The 24,094-nt window shown below is 31.1% G+C and overlaps 1 protein-coding gene across 1 annotated transcript; it reads right to left on the bottom strand.

The window, feature by feature from the left end:
• Positions 1-7,759: 7,759 nt before the first annotated feature.
• On the bottom strand, positions 7,760-10,665 carry LOC122594392 (protein LEAD-SENSITIVE 1-like). The gene is made up of 3 exons (XM_043766857.1): positions 10,449-10,665; positions 9,132-9,397; positions 7,760-8,854 (listed from the first exon to the last, which is right to left on the bottom strand). Exons 1-3 carry the CDS (start codon positions 10,550-10,552, stop codon positions 8,124-8,126), a joined length of 1,101 nt encoding a protein of 366 aa, XP_043622792.1. The 5' UTR covers positions 10,553-10,665; the 3' UTR covers positions 7,760-8,123.
• Between the last annotated feature and the right edge of the window lie 13,429 nt (positions 10,666-24,094).

Genomic DNA, 24,094 nt, shown 5'->3' with positions numbered 1-24,094 from the left:
GTTTTATTTCTCATTCATGACTTCTTGTTTACTTTGTATCTTGTACCTTAAATGTTGGTTTGGATTCACCGAATCCTATATTTTCATGTAGTTATGATCTACGATAATTCCACTGTGTGCTATATAATTTCAGTGATATTTCGGGCTCTAGCCCGGGGTGTTACATTTCTCCTTTAATTTTCAGATTTCTTCATCATCATAATAAGCAAATTAACTAGTAACTTGTACAATAACAAAAATAATCTTCAAAGATTCAAGATTTCCAATTTCATTTAGGGAGTTTTTCATCTTCAAAGTCTCTAATCCGAATTTGATTGTCCAAGGAACTTTGGTAAGTGTTTTTCATCTTCAAACTACTTGTTTATGTAGATACAAGTCTTGGATTACTAGCTATTTACAAGTTTTAGTCAAAATTAGTGTTCTTGAGCATTTAGGTCAAAACTAGGGTTTCAAAGAGGGATTTGTGATTTTGGAAGTGGGTTTGTGTTATGAATTGATGTTTATGCTTATTTATACTTGTAATTAGTTTTGTCAAAAGATTGAGCTTCGATCTCACTACTAAGTTAGTCGATTTTGTGTCAAAATTCGTTCAGGTCGAGCACGGCCGCTCAGACAGACGCACCTTGCTTGTGGCCGTGCTACATGCCCAGTTTTCTCATACTGCAGACGCTCACACGGCCGACCGTGCTAGCGGCCGCACTTTTTCTGTCCTTTCCTCAAGTTTTTCGTTCGGTTATCGGTCGACTTTTAATGATCCAAAACTTGTTTACTAGTCTTATATCATCATTTTAAGGTCAACAAAATTGATTAAACACATTCCTAAACACTTTGATTTTTTTACGTCAAATTTTGTTACTAATTAAGTCATTAAATTGTATTTAACTAAAACTCTTCAATATGGTTTAAGCATTCTTGGATCACTTTTAGATCACCCTTGGAAATTATGGCGTAGTTTAACTAGTTAGACCTTACCGTTGGGATGCCTTTGTGATATTTTGATATTGTAAAGTAGGTTGTGATCGTTGTTGAAGTTTGGTTGTGGACTCTTGATGACCGTTGGACATTCTTAGCGTGATGTTAACTTGTTGTAGCCGCACAAGGTGAGTTTCGTAACCCCTCTACTCAATTGAGATTCGGGCTGAAAAGTGTACAAACTTGTTTGATCGTTGACTGACTGATTGATTGTTCTATGGACGTATTGACTTATCACTTGGTTGATTTTGCTTACGTTATGAATACATGTGTGGTCGTTAACTAGATACATTATGATATGATTCGAGACGTTATGTTGTGGTGCTTGTTAATGGATGTTATATGTGATGTAGGACGTTATGTTGTGATACGTATTAATGGATGTGTATATGTGATGAAAGTCGTTATTGTATACTGTTGGACGTTATACTATATACATTTATATATTATATATATATGGACGTGGACGTGGACGGTGGATTGACGAATCCACACCCGGTATGATCATTGCCACATTATAACAATATTTTGTTAGAAAGTATATTATTTAAATATTATGTAAGACGTAGACGGTGGATAGACGAAGCCACACCCGGCATGATCATAACCGTGGATTACGGGTTGTTTAACCCGCATATGGACGAATATTGGACGATATTATATGTATGGACGATTATTGAATGTTGACGTTGACTTGTATTGATTTGTGATAACGTGAAACCTTTTAGGGTTTCATTGGACGTGATTAAGTACTCTAATCCTCGTATATTGTTAACGGTTGTTATCCTGACACACTTGTTTCCTATTACTTGCCCCTACGAACTCACCAACTTTATGTTGACGCGTGTTAGTACACTTTTCAGGTGAACAAGTTAGCTCATAGACGTATTGGATGGTTGATTGCTTGATCATGCTAGACTTGGACTTGAACTTCTTGGATCCGTGATTCATTTCCCGAATTAGGGATTATGCTTATGTGTGATCCGGATACTTGCATTATTGAATGGTTTGTATGGATTAGTTGATCCTTTTTATGCATTTAGACTTACTCTACATAATTTTCATGTCATGCTGTGTTTTTCTTGTGATACCCCATGATTCCGCCTTGGTGGGGTGTTACACTAGATCTATTTTCTAATCATCAATAGTAGAAGCACGTACTCCACAAAACGGGTTTACTATTACGCCGATGTTGGTTCGTTTTTATTAAAATTCTACTTGATAATAGAACTTTGTCCATCAATTCAAATACATTTTCTTTCTTTAATATATATACATTCAGTGGTTTTTTAGTCCTTGTTATAAAAGAAAAATGAAAGGAAAATTAACGGCATATCCATAATCATTGCTTTCCCTATGGACAAATATAGTGTGTTAGTTTTGTTAATTACAGTAACTTTTGATGAATCTTTCTATTATTCCACGTTGATTGGTAAATTAAGTGTGATTGCTATTCTATAGTTATCTATGTGGTAAATTACATATTGATTGGTACATTCTTGTTAAATCAAAGATCACCAGATCTTTAAATAATGTAATTGTAAGTTTTTAATCTATGGGTTTGTCTTTATTTGTATATTTTGGTAAGTGGACGATCACATGGATCTCTATTTAATGTATACGTTTTATCACATATATTTCTTTAGTTTTAAATTCTTGTCAAAATATCACTTTATATCTCTAGCAAGTAATAATTATGATTGATTCTCTATTGAGAAATATTAATATTAAAGAGACAATTGTGCTTTTATTACGGTTGATCTTATATTTTTTAAAGATCACGTTTTATATGTATATAATTGTTTCAAGGAAATTAATTTAATTTTTATACGACTTATTAAATGTGACCTTAGATTTTATGCTTGCGTAAATCTATTATTATATATTTGTTGATAACAATGTAGTCTACATGCATAGTTATAATTAAATTAAGATATGCATTAGATTATCACTTTTTAAGTATTTTTTTTAATTCAAGGCTATTGTCCTAACGTAGAAGAAATATGTTATTTTCGTATGGACAATAATAATCTATAGTTTGAGAATGTGATATAATGTAGTAGCATTTATTTATGCACTAATGTATATAGTTGGATGGTTAATGGTTAATATGTATTACATTTACCTTTGTTATTAATTGAATGTATTAGATGAAATGAAATCTGTTAAACTTATGGTTAATCACTACATATAGATCGTATTAAAGGCTTAGAAACTTAACCCATATGTTTATTTTGGTTATAAAATAAGCACAGATATAGACCAAGTTTGTTTTCACTTGCTTCAATTATTTGATACTCATGCATATAAGAGATGTTCTTTTCATGTTGGCTTATCCATATTATAAATGTCAGTAGCATTATATATTATAGTTTATTTCACATGAAAGGGCCGACGAAGAATTATCTATGAACAATTAAAGTCTCTATATCATATCTATCATATTTCATGAATATTAATCTTATCAAATTATGCTCATAATTAAGTTAAATTGTTAGACATATATTACGAGTATAACTTATGAGTATATGATTTGTCTCTCTAATGTATATGATCTCAACACATCATGTTGTTTCCTAGTAAAATGCTATGTTGATATAGTAATAGATTAATTTCTAGACTATGAATTCTATGTCTAGATTGATATCAATGCATATGGCATAATTCATGAACAATATGTGACGTTTGATAAATAGTGAATTTTCTAAAGTCCATTATAAATAAATTGACATTTTGATATTCAATATTGGTAAATGAGAATGTCTTGACTATGTAACTAATGCTTATTGAGATTATGATTCCTTATCAGTAAAATGGCTACCGATTATTATTGTGAATTGACATATACTTATGGTCAAGCAAAATAACGAGCTATACTAAAATGATACGAGTATATATTTTGCTCAATTCTTTGAAGAGGATGTGATAATAGAATGATTCATATGATGAACATGGACTAAATGTGCATGGCTTATAAAGATGTGGTTTATTTGTTTATGTTGAAATATTTTGATAACTAATCAATAATATATGTGTGCAACTTAAATTTAATATTTATTATATGATCATAAGCCAATGCAATATTATACTTAGTGTATACTAAAAGCTCTAGATCGAGCCAATATAAATTTGTTATGAGAAACAAACATCAGTGCAATTGAAGCACATGTGGTCATAAACTATATGTTTATGCATCAAGATTAATTGATTGATTGGCATGACCGGTCGGACCATCCCGGATCATTGATGATGCGAACGAAAAAAAATTTGAATTCATTATCGAATTTGAGAATGTTTGCTTAATACAAGGAAGTATATCATTGCCAACTGAAATAGGGATTGAATTCCTTGGTTTTATGGAACAAGGGAGATGTATGTAGGCCTATACATTATCCAAGATACCATTTAGTATTATAAATCGATACATCGTCTAAATGGGTCATCAAATTCGCAACATGATGTTTGCGTAATTAATTGCTCGTCTTATAAGATTGAGAGCATGTTCCATATTATATTGGCAATAATGATTACTTTTATAATGATCATTTGAGAGCAAAATGAATGATTTATAAATTGGGGTCATGTTATTTTACATGCAATAATATGAATTCGTATCATGCCAATATTTTATTGTATTTCCTCCCCACTGAAATTGGTTTATGGTCAGAAACCAAATATGTCTCATATAAGAGTTTTTGGTTATGCAATATATGTTAAAGTTGCATCAACGCAGTTTTATATTGGTTTATAGTGCCAGACTTATAAAATATCAAAAGTTGCTCCATCACAATGCACACTGATGAGACCTCTAAGAATATTGTAAATAATGTTGGGAAAATAAGCGTGTCTTAAAAGTATGTAGGCGCGTGCTTTGATTCAGTTAGAAAGTGTCTGATAAACTAGACACTAGTATGACTATTTTGGGTATGAGTTAAAACATGAAAGATGTATATGTAATCAATAAAGCCATTTATGGCTTAAGCTTCTCATAAATATGATCTGGATTTCCCAACATTAGGGGGAGATGTTCCCAACATTAGAGATATATGAAAAGCAGCTTGAAATTGAAATAAGTAAAATTGAATTATCAAAGATCCTCACACCAAATAAAATGAATATGGTGTTCATTGGATAGTTCATATATTACATTTAGTAATTGAAGTTCACTGACCAAAAAGAGTGATCAAATCATATATACAAGCTGCTAATGCTCCGATTGGTAATGAGTATGCATATGTTAGAAGCATAGTACATGAGCCGATTCCAAATAAAATCCTCGAAAGAAAAGGAGCAAGAAAAATAAGATGGTCAAATTCAAGGTATGAAAGACCCCATTAAAGATTATTGATGAATCAAGACATGAATGTATAGAGAAATCTCAGGTACCTGAAAAAGTGAATATTAAACATTGAGATCTCAATAAACAATATCATGTCTAGAGAGTTATGGAATCGATCGAATAAATGAAATCGACGTCGATAATAACTTTAAATTTGATATAGCGCTAAGTACTATGAATAAATATGAGGATCTTGAAATCATGCATGGAAATAAAGTTCTAAGATATATATGATTGGCCAAAAAAGAAAAAGACGCAAAAGTTGGACCTCGAGTCCGTACACATGAAAGTGTAACTTTTTATGATATAATTGATGAGTGCGAAAAATAAATGACAAAATCATATGTATGATACACAAGGCATAATATTCTGATGGACATCCAAGATGAAGTATTACGAATAAATATATAGTGGTTGTCCATATATGATAGAACTGGGTCATTGTGAAATTTATTATGGAATAACAATTTTTCGCAAAAGATATAGACTTGATTACGATGAATTTTATTCTCAAGTGGTGGATGCAACTTTTGATATTTTATAAGTCTGGCACTATAAAACAATATAAAACTGCGTCTTATGAATTATTTTGAGCTATGGAGATATTATATATAGTGCATAAAGTATGCGTTGTTCGTTAAATTGCAATATTGCTTGAAGTATATAAAATGCACGGAGCATGTCTAATGACCCAAAGATGCTATAAACATATTTGAAAGGTTCTTGAGGACAACACGTTTTGGTAAAGTCTCTTTGAATATATAACTTGTAGTTATGAGATTTACTTGCCCAAGGGTATTAAAGAAATATAAAACTTGAATAAGTTATGAGTGCAAAAGATCTCTATAGCAAGTTTATGTTTGAACGTGTGTGATGCAAAATCTTGATAAAACAAAGTCGAACATTCTAGTGATGAATAACTACTCAAAAGGAATTTATATGACGAGGAAAATATTTTTGTGGGCTATATCTATTTATTGAGTTTACTAAATAATTTGTATATATGATCGCTTGGTATTGATAAAGATCACTTTCATTCATCTTCGACGTAACCAATCACGCTGGGACGTGCCATACGTGTTAAAAGTGGAGATAAGTGCTTAATTGAAAATACTATCTTTGAGTAGCATCGGGACACTATAATATGCCAATATATTGTTTTTCGTTCTAGTAAAGATAGAGATCTTATTCCATAAGAATGTATTAGAATGGGTAAAACATATCACCTATGAGGCGATAAAGGTATATAAATTTATATTATACTAACCCATCAAAGAAGTTTTATTTATTTTGGTAATGCAGGATGGTCCATTGTACACATATGTGTTTATAAGTCTTGACATCAAGTTTATGATATAAAAGATGATAAACATGAAGATAATGCATCATGGATTTTTTCAACTATTCAGGATTGTATATCAATGAAGCTCGTTCGTGATACTAACGACTCAAGTGTTCAAGTGATGTGATCATAAGAGGGAAAAGATACGCGCTGCACTCTTTTTCCCTTAGCCATGGCTTTGTCCCATTGGGTTTTCCTGACAAGGTTTTTAATGAAGCAACATCCCCAAGCGTATCAAAAGAACTATGTACTCTTTTCCCTTCACTAGGTTTTGTCCCATTGGGTTTTCCCTAATAAGGTTTTAACGAGGCATATTCTTTTAACTTGTGGATAGCCAAGGGGGAGTGTTATGAAATCATTATTATGTGGCTATCCACATTCGTAACTCCCAAACTATTTATTATATCATTATGATTGTATTTATTGTAAAGACTATTATATCTCTATATATAATCATCTTTTGTAACTAAGAGGGGATCAATATCAATGAAAATCATTCTCTCTATTCTCTATTGTATATATTATACTTTGCTATTAGGTCGTTGTTTTTCAACAATATCGGTATTCTTGTATCTTAACACTTTTTGTCTTTTTCATTCACGCGGTTGTACACTTGTACGTGAATATTTTGTGTTGGTATATTTTTTTTTGAACTCCAGTGTATATGGGCTAGAAAGATAAGACCGGCCCAGTTTTATCCCCGGCTTTTTCATAAATAAATTCTTAAAAAGTTTATCTTTCTTTTATGTTGTTGTAATTTGTAAAGTTTGTAAACCTCGTGTTTTTATTACTGTATTACTGTATAATATAATAATAGAAAATAAATGAATTCTTTCAAAACATATCATTCGTTTCATCATTTGCCACAACATGTTAATCCAACGATACAATTTTTTGAATTGGACTACCCATATGAGCTTGCCAATCTTTCTGTCAACATTCAAAAAAACAGCCTTGCTTCTTTCCTTTTTTTGTCAAAATTCAAGATCATAGAGAAAATGCAACGGCAAAAGCTATTGACTTGCATAACTCTTAATTTTCGAAACACCTAATGACATAGCAATTTACACAAAAAGTTAACTATACCACACAGAAAAAATGCATGAAAAAGTTGATGATGAAGTTCAATTGCCTTTTATGCAATTTCCACAGTAAGAAACACGTCACACTAATAATAACAATGGGTTTGAAGTTTCATGGTAATGAGAGGTACAACCTGGCTCACCTGCATAAACAAAAGACCCTTCGGAAATCCCATCTCCAAATGATATTAACAAACTCGCAAACCCTTCACTTGTGCCGTAGTCAGGACGCCTTCAATACCATGATTTACATACTGAATACTTTCAAAAACATGATCATACAGGCATACAAACAAATTATGAAACACACCTTTTCTTAATAAGCAGTTTCTAATAAAAATGACTGACCTCAATGACCATAAGCTTATCAAATACATGCTGTCTTAATTTAATGTCCAGCATTGATCTCATCTTCTATTCTCTTCAACTCTGGACTATTTAATACTGCCATCATTGACTCTGTACGTGTTCGGATATTTTCAACATCTAAAAAGTGCAACGGCAATCTCCTAAATTTAACCGGAAGGGCATCAACTCGAACACCAATGTCAGAAGCATATCTGTTTAACAGATGACTCACTAGAGCAACTGAAGCCACAATAGGGGTGCCCATGAATCTTACAAGTGTCATAGAAACAATGACTGACAACGGTAAAACAAGCCAGCTATTCACTTTACCACCGATTCCACTGGGGAGATCTTGATCATTATGAACTGCAAGGCCTGTCTTGCAGTACAAAGCAAAATCCTCACAGTTTTTCATAACCACATCATAAGGTCCAAATCCATATTTTAGTAGATGCATAGCTCTCTCAATTACTGGTCCAGGTGGGTCTGATTTCGCAGTGGTGCATGTGCCACCACGGAGTTTAAGGAAGAACGCATATGTTCCCACTTCATACTGAAAAAGGTACAAGGATCTGTTTCGGCTAAAACAGTCTAAACAAAAAACAACCACTCCATTTCCACAACCGTGAAATCCACACCAAGGTATCGAACATGAGGCTTGATGTATTGGACTACTAACTATGAAACCAGAAAACAAACTATTGATGGAACCAGAACTACCATGTTCTGAGGCGCTTAAGTGGACAACCATGTTCTTAGCAACATAAATGCCTGTATTAAATTGCATTTTTATCCAACACAAAAGACTTATTAGAGAGTAGACACCTAAATCAAAAGATTATAAACAGTAGGTGGGTTGGTGGCTCATTGGTAAGGTCACCTTTGGGAAATCCACCATGGTTCAAATCTCACTTCCTATATTAATAGAAGTGGATTATTGGGGGGGAGGGGGCTCCGCATACTACTAACTAATTACTAATTCGTTGCTCAAAATAAAATAAAATAAAAGATTTTTCAAATGCAAGTATAAAGAGAAAAAACTACAGACCGTGGTGGGAGTAAACGCAGCCTGCTGTCCAAGTGTAGATATGGTCTCCGGGCTTGATTGCGCTTTGTTTCACTTGGTGAGACCACAGAGGGTTAACTTTGGAGGTCCTAGAGCGAAACTTCAGAGATTGGGGAAAGATATGGGTAAGATGATAAAAGGATTGGCCGAGAAAATATGCTTGAGCACCCAAAAGTAAGGCAGCTCTCATACTGTCCTTTGTTGAATGCACTTCAATCCAAGTTTTCCATTTTGCGGAAGATGAGGTCCTGAAGACAGAGTTGTCAAAACCAAGTCCAAAAGTTTTTTAAAGGTTAAAGATCAAATTTACCACTCGAAATACATGAAAAGAGTAAATTTGCCATTCATATTTTGAAAGGCTCTTATTTGCCACTAAAAAAAGTTATTTGCCATCAAAAACTTACCACCGATATTTTTAAAAAGACCTTATTTACCACCAGATACTTTGATTATATCAAAACTATTATTGTATATTTTAAACATGATTATAAAAGCTATATTTGCTACTCAAAATGCATGTAAAGAGCAAATTACCACTCATTTCTTATAAGGGCAAATTTGCCATTCATAATGCATGTAAAAAGCAAATTTGTCACTTAGATTGATACTAAGGTGCAATTTTGTCATTTTTGCTATCAAATTGATGATTATGTAGCTGACTAAGAATCTAGGGTCTGACATGACACATATTATTAGGAATGGCAACGAGTCAGGTGTCGGTCGGGTTTAGAATTTAAGTGGCAAATTTGCCCTTTACATATATTTTGAGTGACGAATTTACGCTTATAAAAAATGAGTGACAAATTTGCTTTTTACATGCATTTTGAGTGTATACTTTCTCAAATATGTTAGACTGTTAGGAATCATATATTAGGCTAACGATTTGATAAGATATTATGTATTTAATTATCTTGTTCAATTAAAATTACATATCAAAGCTGATAATCGGATCATTTTACCTTTAGTATGACATGTTAATCGAAAAGTGGTCAAAACCGAAACTGGCACTTCCGCGTTTACATTTAGTATGATGCAATAACAACCTTAATGGCAAATGCGTCAATTTAGCCAAAATTTATTTTTTAAATCCTCTTTTTTTTTTTAACACTTTTAAGGTTTATTTGAATTGCTAAAAATTTGCTTCATTTTTTATTAATACTCGTATTTAAAATAAAAAAACACCCATCAATTGTATTGAAATAGATCCACACACAGGGAGTAGGGGGGGAATATACATCAAGGACCTAGCTAACATTTAATTAAAATTAAATTAAAATGGATATAATAATAAAAATATACCTGGCAGGTGGGGCGATGAGCGGAGAGAGGTTTGGAGGGGTGAGACGGAGAGGGGAAGTGAGGTTGCGTGATTTCTCATTCAGAAACGACAACATTGTTTCCATATCGATCCAACCCCCAAATTGTGTGTGTGTGTTAATGAAACCAGTGCGGCGGTTTATAGACTACCTAAAAGGGTTTACGACAATTTTCCAGTCAAAGGTTTTTGCGAGGGAAAAAGGTGGGTGTTCGCTTGGTTTTTTTTTTTCTTTTTCCCCCTTAGTTTTATTTTTTTGTATAAAGAAAAAAAGAAAGCATATTAAACGATCTTGTAACTTTTTGTCTTTATTTGATTCTTTTTGTTTTTGTTTGTTTTTTTTTTTTTAACGTTTGTGTCGTTACATCCATATGGGCAGACAGTCACTAGCGACTGATCCATGAAGTCAGGGATCACAGGGGAGGGAAAATCCACCAATTAACCGCTACAGAAGGCTCAACATTAAATTGGAAGTAAAACCTCGTCTGCTCAGACTCGAACCTTAGTCTTCCAGGATCTAAACATCACTGCAGGACTTCGGAATACCGTTGGAGTTTTAACCCATTGGCGATTCTTTTTGCAATATCAAAGATGTTTGTATGTATCTATTAATTAGATATTTGTAGAAATGATGAATATGTTACGAGTATTATGTAGTGGAATAATTGAAAGACGTTAGGGAATGAGGAATTAGTTGGTTACTATTTTAATTTTTTTGAAATCCGTTTATTCTTAGTTTTTTTTCTTGATATGTAACAGTAAATATAGTTTTTAAAATTATGTATTTATTTAAGGAAAAAAAATATGATTAATAACACTCTCAAGTATTAATGGAGTTCATATGAGTTCGAATCCAAGAAGATTTGTTGTTCCATATTTTGGATGAATATAATAAAACTTCATGACCAATGGACCAATTAAGTCCCCGTTGGCCGGTTTTAAAATTATATATCTATAATTAGAAATTGATATATAATGTACAAATTGATATTTTTTTATTTTTTCCATTAGAAAAAACGATTAGAAAAAACGATTATAAAGAAACAATCTAAAAATCTCTTCATTATAAATTAAAATGAGTTTCAAAACTTATATCTTTATCGGGTTTTAATTTGATATGAATGTAAAGGTTAGGTTGATTTTTTTTAACATTCAGCCAATATACGACATCGGGAAACCTCACTCTATTAAGGTGAAGTTTTGCACGTATTTTAGACAACGAGATATTGACTTTGAGTCGGTACAAGTACTCAAAGAGAAAAACCCTAAAATTAAACTGATACACATTCTCTAAACGAAACCAAATAAACCAAACATTTTAATTAATTACATATCAGATCTTTTTTTCTAAATATTCTCATGCACAATAAATAAACACTTTACTTAGGTAGTGTTTGATAATTACTTAATTAAAAAATCATGACTTAATTTTAATTAACTTAATTCATTAAGTCAATCAAATATGTTTTTTATTGACTTAATAAGTAAAAAAACAACTATATTAACTGAATCTATACAAACATTATGTTTCTATACAGTCACTTAATGACTATATAAACATACAAGCCCTTAGAAAAGCTACCAAGGTCCAATGACTCACATATAAGGTGGTTGAATATTAAGGGTGTGTTTAGTTAGGGATTAGTTGGGAAAAAATCTTTTGTTTTTCATTTTTGTTTTTCAAAAGATATGAAAAACATAAAACGCATTCAAATCATAGTTTTCCATAAATATTTTCTACGAAAACAGAAAACACGATTTTATTGTTTTTTACTTTTTCATTGTATATTTTCTAAACGTTGAAAACTTCAAATTTTATTTTCCATTTTATAATTTTGAATGTGTTTTTAAAATTTTTAGTTGTTTTCTAAAAATGGAAACCTCTTTTTATTTTTTAAAAATTAAAAATAAGAAAACTGAAAAGGAAAATGATAATGGCAGCCCTAAGGGATGTTTAGGGCTGTCATTAACAGCTTATTACATGCATAAAAAGTAGTACTTTATATATCAATAACCGTCTTCTGAATTTTTACAAGACAAAGTACAATTTTTAATGAATCAAATTAATTAATACATAAGACTGTCATTAACAAAATACTACCCAACTAAACGCATCTTAAAATATTCAAATTCCAAGAGATCGGAATTTTGTCCCGGACCAAAACTTCATAATACATTTATTTTGCAATTTGTCTTTAGGTATTTTTTGATAATGGAGATATGGTTCTTTCCTAAAATACTATTTGTACCTTTGCGTATATTTTATTTCGTGAGCCCTTGGAAGTTGGCAGTCTATCCTTAAATTAAATTGTCAGTCAGGTGACTAATTTGATAATGTACGTACGTAGCTTAATTTGTCTTGTATAGTCAAACTCGATGACCCGTATATCTATCTTCATCTTGGTTGCCACATTGCATGCATGCTAGGTGGCAAAATACTGTGGTCATGTAGCATGCTTACGTGTTATAAATGGCCAAGTTCCATTGATCATGTTACATAGTAAGTAATAAATACCCTACGTATATGGGTTCTATACTGATCATTTAAAATCTTGGTTAATTTCATGTTATCATTCTCAAGTGAAAACAAGATAATGTCTTCAAAACGTGTTATGGTCTTACTAGTTTGTTCTTGTTGGTTGTTAATTTGCAATTCAACTTCAACCTCAAAAAAACCACAAGATGGTGTATCGTCAGTAACACCACCAGTTGCATGTCAATATCCATGCACTAATGCTCAACCCATACAGCCACCGCTGCCGCCACGTGGAGGAAGCGTGATATATGATACTCCACCGCCTCCTGTAGGCGCGAATTGTCCACCAGTGGCTCCTGTTATGTGTTGCCAAAACTCACCTCCTAATTATTATACTCCTCCCATGCTCCCTAATTATGGCAACTATACACAAATTGGCTCAAGCTTTTCAAATACACCAACATGTTCTGTTGTTTTTATGGGTTTGTTGCTTTCTTTCGTCTTTCTTTTTTGTGTTTGAAGAAGCTTTAATTAGGACCTCTTATTCGGTCGAGTTATGCAGGTATATATGTTTTTAATTACTTTATTTTTTTTTATAAAGTCCTACTCCGTATTAACTAATTAGTAGCCCCGCACGCAAAAGTATTAGGGCGTGTTTAGTTGTAGAAACACCCCTTGTTTTTCATTTTTGTTATTTAAAAATCATAACAAAATAGAAAAACGTGTTCTAATCATAATTTTTTAATAATGTCTTTCAATAAAACAAAAAACAATGTTTTTCAATTTGCAATAGTCAGTAGATCACTTTAAAAACATCTTTTTCTTGTTTTCCATTTTTTATTCCCCCTTTCTCTCTCACATCTCTAATATGTTTTCTAGTTTTTAATTAGAACACGTTATCAAAAATTTTATTTTTTTCTAGAAAAAAAACCACTTTCATTTTATTGAAAAAATGGAAAACTATAAACCATTTTCTACCACCATGCCCCAAGAATCCCTAGACAGGGTATTTGGATTTTTTTTTTTTTCAAAAAAAGTCAAATTCAACCTACTAAATAAAAAAAACAAGGTGAAACAATTAAAATTAAACCTTAGATATATATAAATATATTAAAAAAAAGAAAAAAAAATTAACAAGCATGTTGGTAAGCAGCGATAACAAGTAGTGTACTAGCGAGGGTGATTACAATATTATGTTTTTATAAATAAGAAAACAGTGATTTAAAAATGAATTTAAAAATCAAATAAAGAGGTAGGTAGGTTATTCGTAGCTAGTATAGTAGCTGCTTTCAAACTTTAACTGTAGATAATAAATCTTCAAATGTAATATACAAAATTAGTGTTATATATAAAATGAAATTAGTGTTATATATAAAATGGGGAAATGATGTTAGTTAAAACATACAATACCTATCTTAGGTAAAGTAGTGGGATTATGTAAAATTTAAAAGGATGTTATGTAAAATTCAGAGGAACTATATATGTTAATCAAATTCAAAGGTTTAATTTGTAACTTTTTTAAAAATAACAGTACCTAAGCTTAGGTAAAGTCTATAGTATAGATCATTTTCCCATATAAAATTGCTATTATTATAGATATATTAATATTATTCTCCGCGGTACTACAAGATATTTTAAATAGAAATCATTTTGACATTGTTACTTAAAAGGACATTTGGGGTTGAGTTTTGAAATGGACTTTTAGATTATTGCCTTGTAAATAATCATTGTTTAATGTTTAAAAAAAATTACGAAAATTTGATTATTGGCGTTTAATAGGTTACGACTTACAAAACTCACTTTTTTTGAAAACAACTCTCATTATACGATACCAAAACACAATTATCTAAAATTAATTTCCTACCACTTAATGTACCCTAATAGCTTTATTGTACCCTCCAAAAATACACATCACCACCATTTATTTTGATTTCTTTCTGAACCGTGATTTATGGCAATGCAATTTTTCTTTATTGCTTTCTTATTAAACAATTTTTAATTGATATCATCCGAATTTTCTAATTCTTTGAACTTTGAAGCATCCAATGATTCATATATAATATCAACAATCATTGTTTTTGTAATTACGAGGGCTTAAGTGCCCGTGCTACGCACGACGGATTTGAAATATATTGGTTGCATTTATTATGTTGACAATTTTTAAATCGTTAGTGAAACCCAAAGTTTAAACAATTGATATAAAAGAATGTAACAAATACTTAAGGGGATAATACATGTTATATAATTCATGATACAACGACCGTTTAGTTACATAAATACATACATATACATATCCTCCATAATAATCCAAAAACATATGAGAACCTGAATTTCCCACATTTCAGTTTAAGATGAATGAGGTTGAATGTGCTCCACAGAGTATCACAATGTTGTTTATAATTTTATCCTTTCTACCGGTCAATTTTGGAAGGGATTGATGTGGCAACTACGTTTACCATTGACCGGGTAGCATCAAGTTGTAGATGGTGAATTCTTAGCTCTTCCTTTATTCCTGCATCAAGAACCAATTCCACTTGTTTACATGACATAATACCTGCCAAACATGCTCAAATTCAAGAAAAGATGATGAAATGCTTAAATAAAAAAAATATCATTGCAAAATAACAATATATATCATGACACATTAAAAAAATAAGTCAGTTGTTTTATACAAAAGGCACAAAAAAAGGCTAAATATTCAAAATAAAAGCTTGTGTAAGAAGGATTGAAATAAAAGCTCTAGCTCATAACCTCATATCCAAGCTCTAGCTCCAAGCCTCTAACTACAACCCCAGCTCAAAGCTTTTGTGCAAAAACTATATATAAATTATAAAATAGAGTAGAACGTAAGAAAGATCACATTCTTCTTAATGAAGGACAACTTTGGTTTCTTCGGGTCAATTCCCTTAACTCGAGTCTTTTGCCTAATAGATTTTCTCCTAGTGACCTCTTCCAGCCGGAGCGTTCATAGGTTCTTCAAGGTAAAGGACCGTTTGGATTGCGAATTCTCTCCATTGTACATTTTTCTTAATTGCGTGGCTACTCTCATAGGCGGAACTACATGGAGTCTAGGGGTAGCCTGGGCTACGGGTCCGCTAGATCCATGTAGTGTAATTTGAATAAACTGTTGTATCAATTTTTAATCACTATTGGTGCGAGAATAAGACTTTGTTATAATGCTTGATGGTACATGTGTAGTTTCATTATATACTTCTAAGAAAGGAAGATGTAGTAAGGTTTTTGTGGAGTGAAAACATGGATTGATTGAGGCCAAGAATGCACTGCCCCAACTAATCTCAGCAATTCCTATTTTCAGATTTGCAGCTTAACCTGGTGTGGACGGACTAAATTAATGGTTGGCAGGTTTCTAAATTATTAGGCTAAAAGTAATGGGTGCATTGTTTATGGTTTCTTAAGTTTATTTTTCCACCAACCTTGTTCCTAAAAACATCTTTTATGTCAATTCAAAAGAAGTACATCATGTAATCCGTTTGTCCGAGTTTTACATGTGACCAAGTCGAAATGCATCAGCTGGTGTTCATGCTTTTCGTTTGTCACTACTGCGGAAATTGTTTCTCAACAAATTTTAACTTTGGTTCAGCCCAATCAAGTTAGCCACCTGTATATACATTTGTTACCTTTAAATTCATTTAACTAACAGCTAATCATTGGGTATATAGGGGTGTTACCTCAAGTTGCTTGGCCAACAGCTTTTGCTGGTCATTTCTCCAACCTTTCCATGCATTGTCTCATAAAAGTATTTGCAGTTCCATCAGACACGGCAGGTTGCAGCCTATACCTATTGGTCAAAATAGTGGGATGTTGTTAGCCACTTAATTTACTTTTTCGCCAAATAAAGCTTTTTTGGAGTTAGAGGTAAAAACATAACCAATGAACATAGTATATGACTCATAAGCATACCTTGGGCGGGGCAAACTCACACCGGTATTAATTCTAATTTTTGTTAAGAAAATATATATTTTATGATAGTAATAACCTAATCTTATAATAAAGTATTTAGAAGGTTGTATGCAGACTTGGGCTACTTGCGACCCATTTGACCCATTCCCTTTTAACTAATTCTTGATTTTGCCCATGTGAGACTATAACAACCTTAACTGACCCATTTTAATAGCTGAGGGATCGGAATTTCTATCTCTTTTCTTAGAAGATATCTATAGAACTGGAAATTTTGACCCATTTACTCACTTATAGGCGGGTTGAGTTCTATTGTTTTTAATCTAAAGCAAGTTAAAATGGGTCAAACAATAAAACTATCTGAAAAGAAAGAGGATCAATAAGTCGACCAGGTTGAAAGTCAACCAGCTTGTATCTTCAATGCATACATCATGTCACAACCCTCCTAAAGTGCTTTCAAAAAAAAAAAATTAATTATAACAGTGAAAACTTAGTTTTCAAGATCATTTTGACCAATTACCCAATTCGTACCGCATTTAATAACATCATCCTCTATACCCTTCACGTATGTTGATTCTCACTGGAAAGAAGTACCTAAAGTACGGTGCCACATGCAACCAGATTCCAGTATCCCAAATAAAGCTAAGAAAGGGGAAGCAAACCTTTTATCAATGGACTGATCAAGTTGTTGCAAATCAAGGCTGACCGTTTTATGACGATATTCTGCAGTATTTACAATATAGCATATCATCCTTGCTTCTTTATGGGACGTCTGCATTCATTGTCACACAACATTAACATCACCAACAGTAAGTTAAAATAAAATGGGTTTCTGCAACTGGCTGATCTAAACCTCATCAATGCACTTATCCAACATGTACACCTTAAAATTGACCACCATTAACACAATTTGGCCTTCTAACCTGTACATCTTTCCATCTCTCCTAACTTTTGAACCTCATCAGAATATCTAAAAACATACATTCTCATTACTAAAGAAGATACAATATCAATTCCAAAAAAGCACCTCCATCTATTTTTAAAGTAAGTTGTAATACCGAATCATGAAAAACATACATGAAACAAACATTTAACACTTATGTAAACAACAGCCTGAATACCGGTCTGAGATTCAGTATGTCGGCAAGAGAGCTACCTAAAGTTGCAGCATACCTAGAGAAACAAATGAACAAAATTCAGTTGTCCTTAACATGAACATTTAGACATAGTTACTTACATTATCATGATATCCTCAAAACTCGATGCGATTGCTCCTATTAAAGGTATGTAGATAAGAATTGGTGAAAAATATAGTTACAAACATGGGTAATACATATAAATACAATAAAGTCAGTACTCATGTACCTTTCTTGTATATTCTCGACATCCCACTTTAGGCATGTCGTCACCACCGCAGGCCCATCAGACCTTCCTCCAGCTGGTCCAGAAAAAAAACATCACCATCTTCCTTCAACATTTATTGGCAACCTGGATATTTTTTCCCATTTAACACCAGAATGAACGGAAGGAGACTGGTGTACATATAATTACTAAAGGAATAGTAAGCAAGCATCTATATTTTAAGATACCATGAATTGGATTTAAGAAGGGTTACTATAAATTCCCTCAAGGGTCAATTGTATTCCCTTTTACGTAAATGTAATTAGTATTAACAGAGTAATTGCTGATTAGAAAAACCTTACCCAGTCTCCCACATAATCGGAAAGCAACAAAATCAAACAACCTATAACAACTACAATAGTATCAATTTGTTAAAAGCAAATAGTAATATAAGAATTCGGATTAAACAAATGAAACACATATATTTAATCTTGAGAAAACATATCTGAATATGCAGATGAAAAACTAAACGGGTTCACCAAAGATGTGAGATTCAATGAGAATTAGATATAGGCAGATAGAAAACATACCTTTTTTTGCAGCCAAATTAATTGCTTGAGAATGATGATTTATATGTTTTTATTGTTGTTGCTGTATAGATTGTAGAATCCCAAAAGATTGGAATCTCAAACGATTGTTTAACTCCAAAAAAAGTGATCATTAATATAGACTACAATGAACCACAAGTAAGAAATCATTAATATGAGGAACATGATCGGATGTAAAAATTTAGTGTTGCAGTAATAAGACACCATTAAGAAGAGAGATTACTATATGCATAATTGAGGGTCATCATTATCATTAACTGTCAATCATGATGAGTATAACATTAAGTATAGAGATTAAGAAGAGGAGGAAAGTTTCAATGTTGATTCAGAAAACTCAGTTTTTATATTATATAAGGATTATATTTATTTCTTTTTATTAAATATCCATGGAAACCAACTCCACTTAGGTGGGTTGGTCAGAGGTATCTTCTAAATTCACTATGTGGGTCTCGGATGTGAGTTTTTTCCAAAGTCTCGGGTTCGAGTCTTGAGTTTCTCATTTCAAGGTATTTGAGTAGGGGGTTGGAGGTCCAACGAATTATTGGTTAAAATTGTCTCCAACACGTCTGAATCGAAACTAACTTTAAAAAAAAAAAATTAAATATCCATAGAGTTGAAATGCGTGCAAGTTTTTTTTGTCTTTTCTCTCAGTTGTGAAAACCATAATTTGACATAATCTTTTATTATTTTATAATCTTACTAGGTTAGTCTCGTGCGTTGCACGTTTATTTATTTCTTGTCGATTCTTCATAAATTATGCCGTAAGGATTTAGATGAATGAATATATATCATAAAATAAATGTTGTAATAGATTCAAGCAGAGAATATATATGTACTAATTGCATATTGTCACTAAGAATTCAATACTCGAACTCTTACACGTGTACTCAAGGGCGTATGTATAGTGTTGGCAAGGGGGGGTAATGCCCCCTATGGAGTCCAAATAAATTAGATTTGTCAATGTTAAATTTTTAGTGAAAGCCCAAATGCTAGTAAAATGCCCCCAACTCAATTTTGTAATGCCCTCATCCCACTCCTTCAATTATAATAATCTACACAATTAAAAGTTGATTGTACATAGTGTGAAAATATAACAGAAACACGAAACATTAGTATTAGTATCATCAATATTTCAACAACAAACATAACAAAGGCAATCAAATCATTTTCTCCTTATTTGCTCCATTATGTTGTAGCTCCTCACTTGTCCATTATACAAACTCAATTTTAAATATGATCAACGGAATTCCTAACATAACTTACAATTTTCTAAACCTTAATATTCAAGTTACTTTGTTAAAAGTATGACCCTGAGTATTTGCAAAGTTGCAATAACTTTAAGTACTTGCAAAGTTGCAATAAGTTATATGACTAAATGTCTAAATTTTTGATTTTTTTTTATCATTAGTAGCAATTTATGTAATGTAGAAAAAAAATAATAAATAAATAAAAAGATCCCCTGTTTTATTTTAAAGGATGTATCGGATTGTTTGTTTCTAAATTCTTAATTTTTTTTCTTTAACCAAAAAACTGTTTGTTTGTAGCATATAAATGATTTTAGTTTTTTTTTTTTGTTTAATGTTAGTTTCTATGCTTTTTTTTGTTGCACCATTGTTGTTTGTCGCAGTTTTTTTTCTAGTAAATTGCCTATTTGGAAGTTTTTTATTTATTTCAGTAAATTGATTGTTTTGCTGCTATATTATAGGTGTTCATTGTTTTTTTTTTCGAAATTTTGTTTGTTTTGAGGCAGTTTTGATGTTATTTATAAGCTATTCGTTGTATTTTTTCTCCGCTCATGTTTAATGGTTTTAATAAGGATTGTCAATCATCTAGTAAATTTTTTTTGCCCCCACTTAAAGAAATTCCTGGATCCGCCTCCGCGTGTACTCCTATCCTGGATTCTACGTACTACTTCAATGCATTGAAACAAAATAAGAAAATGCAAGTTAAACTACATGTGTTAAAATATGCAATAAAAAAAACAAAAGTCAAACTCTGAACTTGTCCTTTCATCTGTTCAATCAAATAAAATACAGAAGTTTTGTTTTTTTTTCTCACTGACCAAGTTATTCGCAAAATCAAATAATTATTTTTTCATTTAACTTGCTTTGTTTGTTCTCTTTTCATTCCAATGGTTAGGACCAAAATAACCAATAGATTTTATTTAATAATAAATCAACTGAAACAAAATGTGAATATAAATTAAGTGAAAAAAAATGTCTTCAAACATCAAAGACTGCCTTAAATCATGATATATTTATACTTGTTAGTATACCTTTCATAGTATAAAAATGAAGAAATTTTTAGCTTCTAAGTTCGGTTTCATTATTTGCTTGAGTGAAGATATATATTCATAAATTCAACCAATTGAAAGAAGCAAGTATGCGGTGCTACCTACATTGAAGAATAAGTATTGGGGGTCGGAAGAAATTAAACAATCATCATTGTAGACCAAATAGTATAAGTGTTTTACTTATTCACGAATCACGATCCACACGGGTTCGACTTTTGTATGCAACATTTTTTTAATATGAATGACGTGACAATTACTTAGATAAATTGACAACTTAGTTATGAGATGGCATATATATTAGGTCCATGTGGCAGCGTGTCGAGATTTTAAAGCAAAGCGATATGAAGATGACACGTAGGAAAAAGATGATGTGGCGAGCAAAGAACCATGCCACGTATGCACTTTGAGATAGAGAATTATATATATATATATATAGATATGACATGAATACAATGCAATACTCATGTATGTTGAGAACACACTACAAATAATCACACATACATTTTGTTAGTATTAAGTCATAAAATCACTTTGATTAGTGTTTTTATTGTCATTCTACTTGTTTATTTTTTATATAGTATATATTTGCCAAAAATTCAAATAGCTCATTATTGTAATATCAACCAACATAATTAAATTTAAACATTATCTTTCAGTTTTGTTATAGTTTGTTATCTAATTTTAATTATTCAGAATGCAAAATTAATCTTCAAAAAGTAATCCTATATTTTGATCGATCAATTTGTTATTTAATTTGAATTCACGATGATACTAATTAATCACTCGACTTTTAATTCAGGTGCGTGTCATTTTCAATCGAAGGCTTTCGACAAATGTATAAGAACGCTATATATTTTGAATTGATTTTGTTACAGTTTGTTATCTAATTTTAATTATTCAGAATGCAAAATTAATCTTCAAAAAGTAATCCTATATTTTGATCCATCAATGTGTTATTTAATTTGAATTCACGATGATACTAATTAATCACTCGACTTTTAATTCAGGTGCTACGTGTCATTTTCAATCGAAGGCTTTCGACAAATGTATAAGATCGCTATATATTTTAAATTGATTTGTCACTGCTCAGTTGTGCTACCATTTCGTTCAATAATTCATGACAAAATATACTTGTTGAGGTGTATATATAGTTTTTTTTCTTTTTTTTTTCACTTCAGTACTTTTTTTTATTTTATAGTTAGAGAAACTATAATTTAAATATAACACATCTATCTATTATATTAATAAAGAAAGATTGTGATTACATAAGATATTTTTAAAGTTGTCTTACCACACATCTTTTTAATTTAATTATGACATCATCATACTTTTTTTATTTAAAATTCAAAATATCCTTTTTTAAATATGTATTATTAATATAGATTTTTATTAAATGTTCACATTATTATGTAAGATTTTAATCACCTTATTTTTTTTGTTATAATAGGCCGAAAAGTATGGTGTTTTTTTCCCAGATAATGTTTAATTTTTTGTTCTTTGCCAACCGAATGTGTTTAATCATGTGTCCACAACTACACAACTATTGTTTCTGTGTAGTTTCGTTTTTTACATAATAACTTATCACAACTTTTCAACTTATTTAACGCTGTTATTATACATTTTAATATGACAACATATTTTAAAGCTACCTGAGTATCATTTGGTTCATTTGCAAAGCGTTTATCAGTTAACCCGGGTTAGCTAGTATATTACAAAACTAGATTATTGTCCCGCGTAATACGCGGGAAATACATTAAAAAATATATTAAAAGTTATGGATATATAAACATATAATTTACCATCATATAAAGTTGTTATGAAATACATTTTCAAAATCTATGAGGTTGGTGACTCATTGGTAATATCTTTGACCTTGGAAGTATCAACCTGGGTTCGAGTTTCACTTCTCACATTTGTGATGATGGATTAATCGAGCGTTTTTCGAGAGTCATGGTTTTATAACATACGTGTAATTTAAGAGTAGGATAGAATAATGTTAAAAAAAAAAAACCTAAAACAGAATTAATGTTCTTTTTAATCGATACGTGGAACTTTATTTAGGCTGAGATATGTCCTTTTAAATATTTGTGTGTAGCCCTAGTAAGACTGGAAACAGGTTTTTTTTATCCTAATTAACCGTACAATATCCGTTCTATGGGTATTAATAGTTTAAGACTTTTAAAAAATATATCAAACTTTTCCTCCATATTTGTGTTTATTAGCATAGTTAACACCAAAATAGAACAATTATCGTTAATGGATATATTTGTATAAAATTTAGAATTAATAATATTAACTTAAATTATAAATATATGGGGAATGAATATATCTTTATCTTTAACCCTTTTATAAACAGAATTGGATTAAGATTTTAAACATATTTTTTTCTCAAAATGCCCTTTTAGCATCTTTATGATTCCTAAATTGTCCCTACACACACTACAACACTATTTAGTGCATGTATAAATGTTATATTGGTTTGTTTTTTGCTTTATTATATTAGATTAGATCACTATTTTTGTTATCAATTTGTAATTGATTATAATTTAATTAACATTGATCTTTGTATATGATTTTAAAATAATCGACAAAATCTCATAATCTATATTTTTAACATACTTTATAACCAATAAATTTATCCAAAAAAGTAGTTATAAAATTATGCCGTAACGTGCAGGTACTATTGCTCATATGTATATAATATATACAAATTTTTACCCTAATTAACCATTTTTAGCCAATGGGGTTGGTGGCCCATTAGTAAGATTTTTGACCTTGAGATGATCTACCTGAGTTCGAGTCTTACTTTCCACATATGTGGGGGTGGATTAATAAGGGGTTTTTCAAGAGTTCTGGTTTCGAGGCATATTTGTAATTTAGGAATAAGAGTATAATATAATGTCGTTAAAAATAAAAAAAATTTAACCATTTTTAGCAATAATAACATCAAATCATTTTTAGAATCATATCATATCATATAATCTATATATATAC

This window comes from Erigeron canadensis, chromosome 3, assembly GCF_010389155.1.
Source record: "Erigeron canadensis isolate Cc75 chromosome 3, C_canadensis_v1, whole genome shotgun sequence".
In the NCBI taxonomy this organism is placed as follows: Eukaryota; Viridiplantae; Streptophyta; class Magnoliopsida; order Asterales; family Asteraceae; genus Erigeron; species Erigeron canadensis.
Note: the sequence above shows the minus strand (reverse complement) of the source record. Positions and strands in the feature narration are given on the sequence as shown.